Source organism: Nestor notabilis, unplaced genomic scaffold, assembly GCF_000696875.1.
Source record: "Nestor notabilis isolate BGI_N333 unplaced genomic scaffold, ASM69687v1 scaffold20941, whole genome shotgun sequence".
NCBI classification, from domain to species: Eukaryota; Metazoa; Chordata; class Aves; order Psittaciformes; family Psittacidae; genus Nestor; species Nestor notabilis.
The window spans coordinates 532-968 of NW_009916302.1; the positions used below are offsets into that span (position 1 = coordinate 532).

At 66.4% G+C, this 437-nt stretch overlaps 1 protein-coding gene across 1 annotated transcript in view; it reads left to right on the plus strand.

Annotated features, from left to right (window-relative positions):
* Nucleotides 1-292: 292 nt before the first annotated feature.
* The window catches only part of CTNND1 (catenin (cadherin-associated protein), delta 1), a gene marked incomplete at both ends in the record, with an annotated part of 6,140 nt that continues 5,995 nt past the window's right edge, over nt 293-437 (plus strand). The window contains 1 exon segment of the mRNA XM_010024518.1: nt 293-425. Coding sequence (XP_010022820.1) covers nt 293-425 — 133 coding nt within the window.

Consider the following 437-nt stretch of genomic DNA (forward strand, 5'->3'; position numbering starts at 1 on the left):
ACAGCCCAAAATGTCTTTTTGTGCCGCGGGGCTGGCTCCTGCCTCCGTGGTCATGCCGAGAGCAGGATCCAGCCTCTGACTTAAGCCCGGTGGGTGGGAAGGGACTGGAATAGCTCTTGAGGCTGCCTTCTCCTGTGGAACAACCGCCTGCTCCCTAAGCAGGCCAGGCCTGGGCTCGGGGTGTCCTCCTGCAGCTGGATCCTGCGTGGAGAGCAGGAGGGTGCCCCAGCGCGTGCCCAGCACTGCTCTGCAGGCCTGGGACTCGTGCTGAGGCTGCTGTGTTCTCTGGCAGGAGTTACGAGGACATGCTAGTGGATGAGGTGGCCCCTGACCGGTACTACTGGGCTCCCCTGGCCCAGCACGAGCGCGGCAGCTTGGCCAGCCTGGACAGCCTGCGGAAGGGAGGCCCTGGGGCGGGGAGCTGGGCGCAGCCGGGG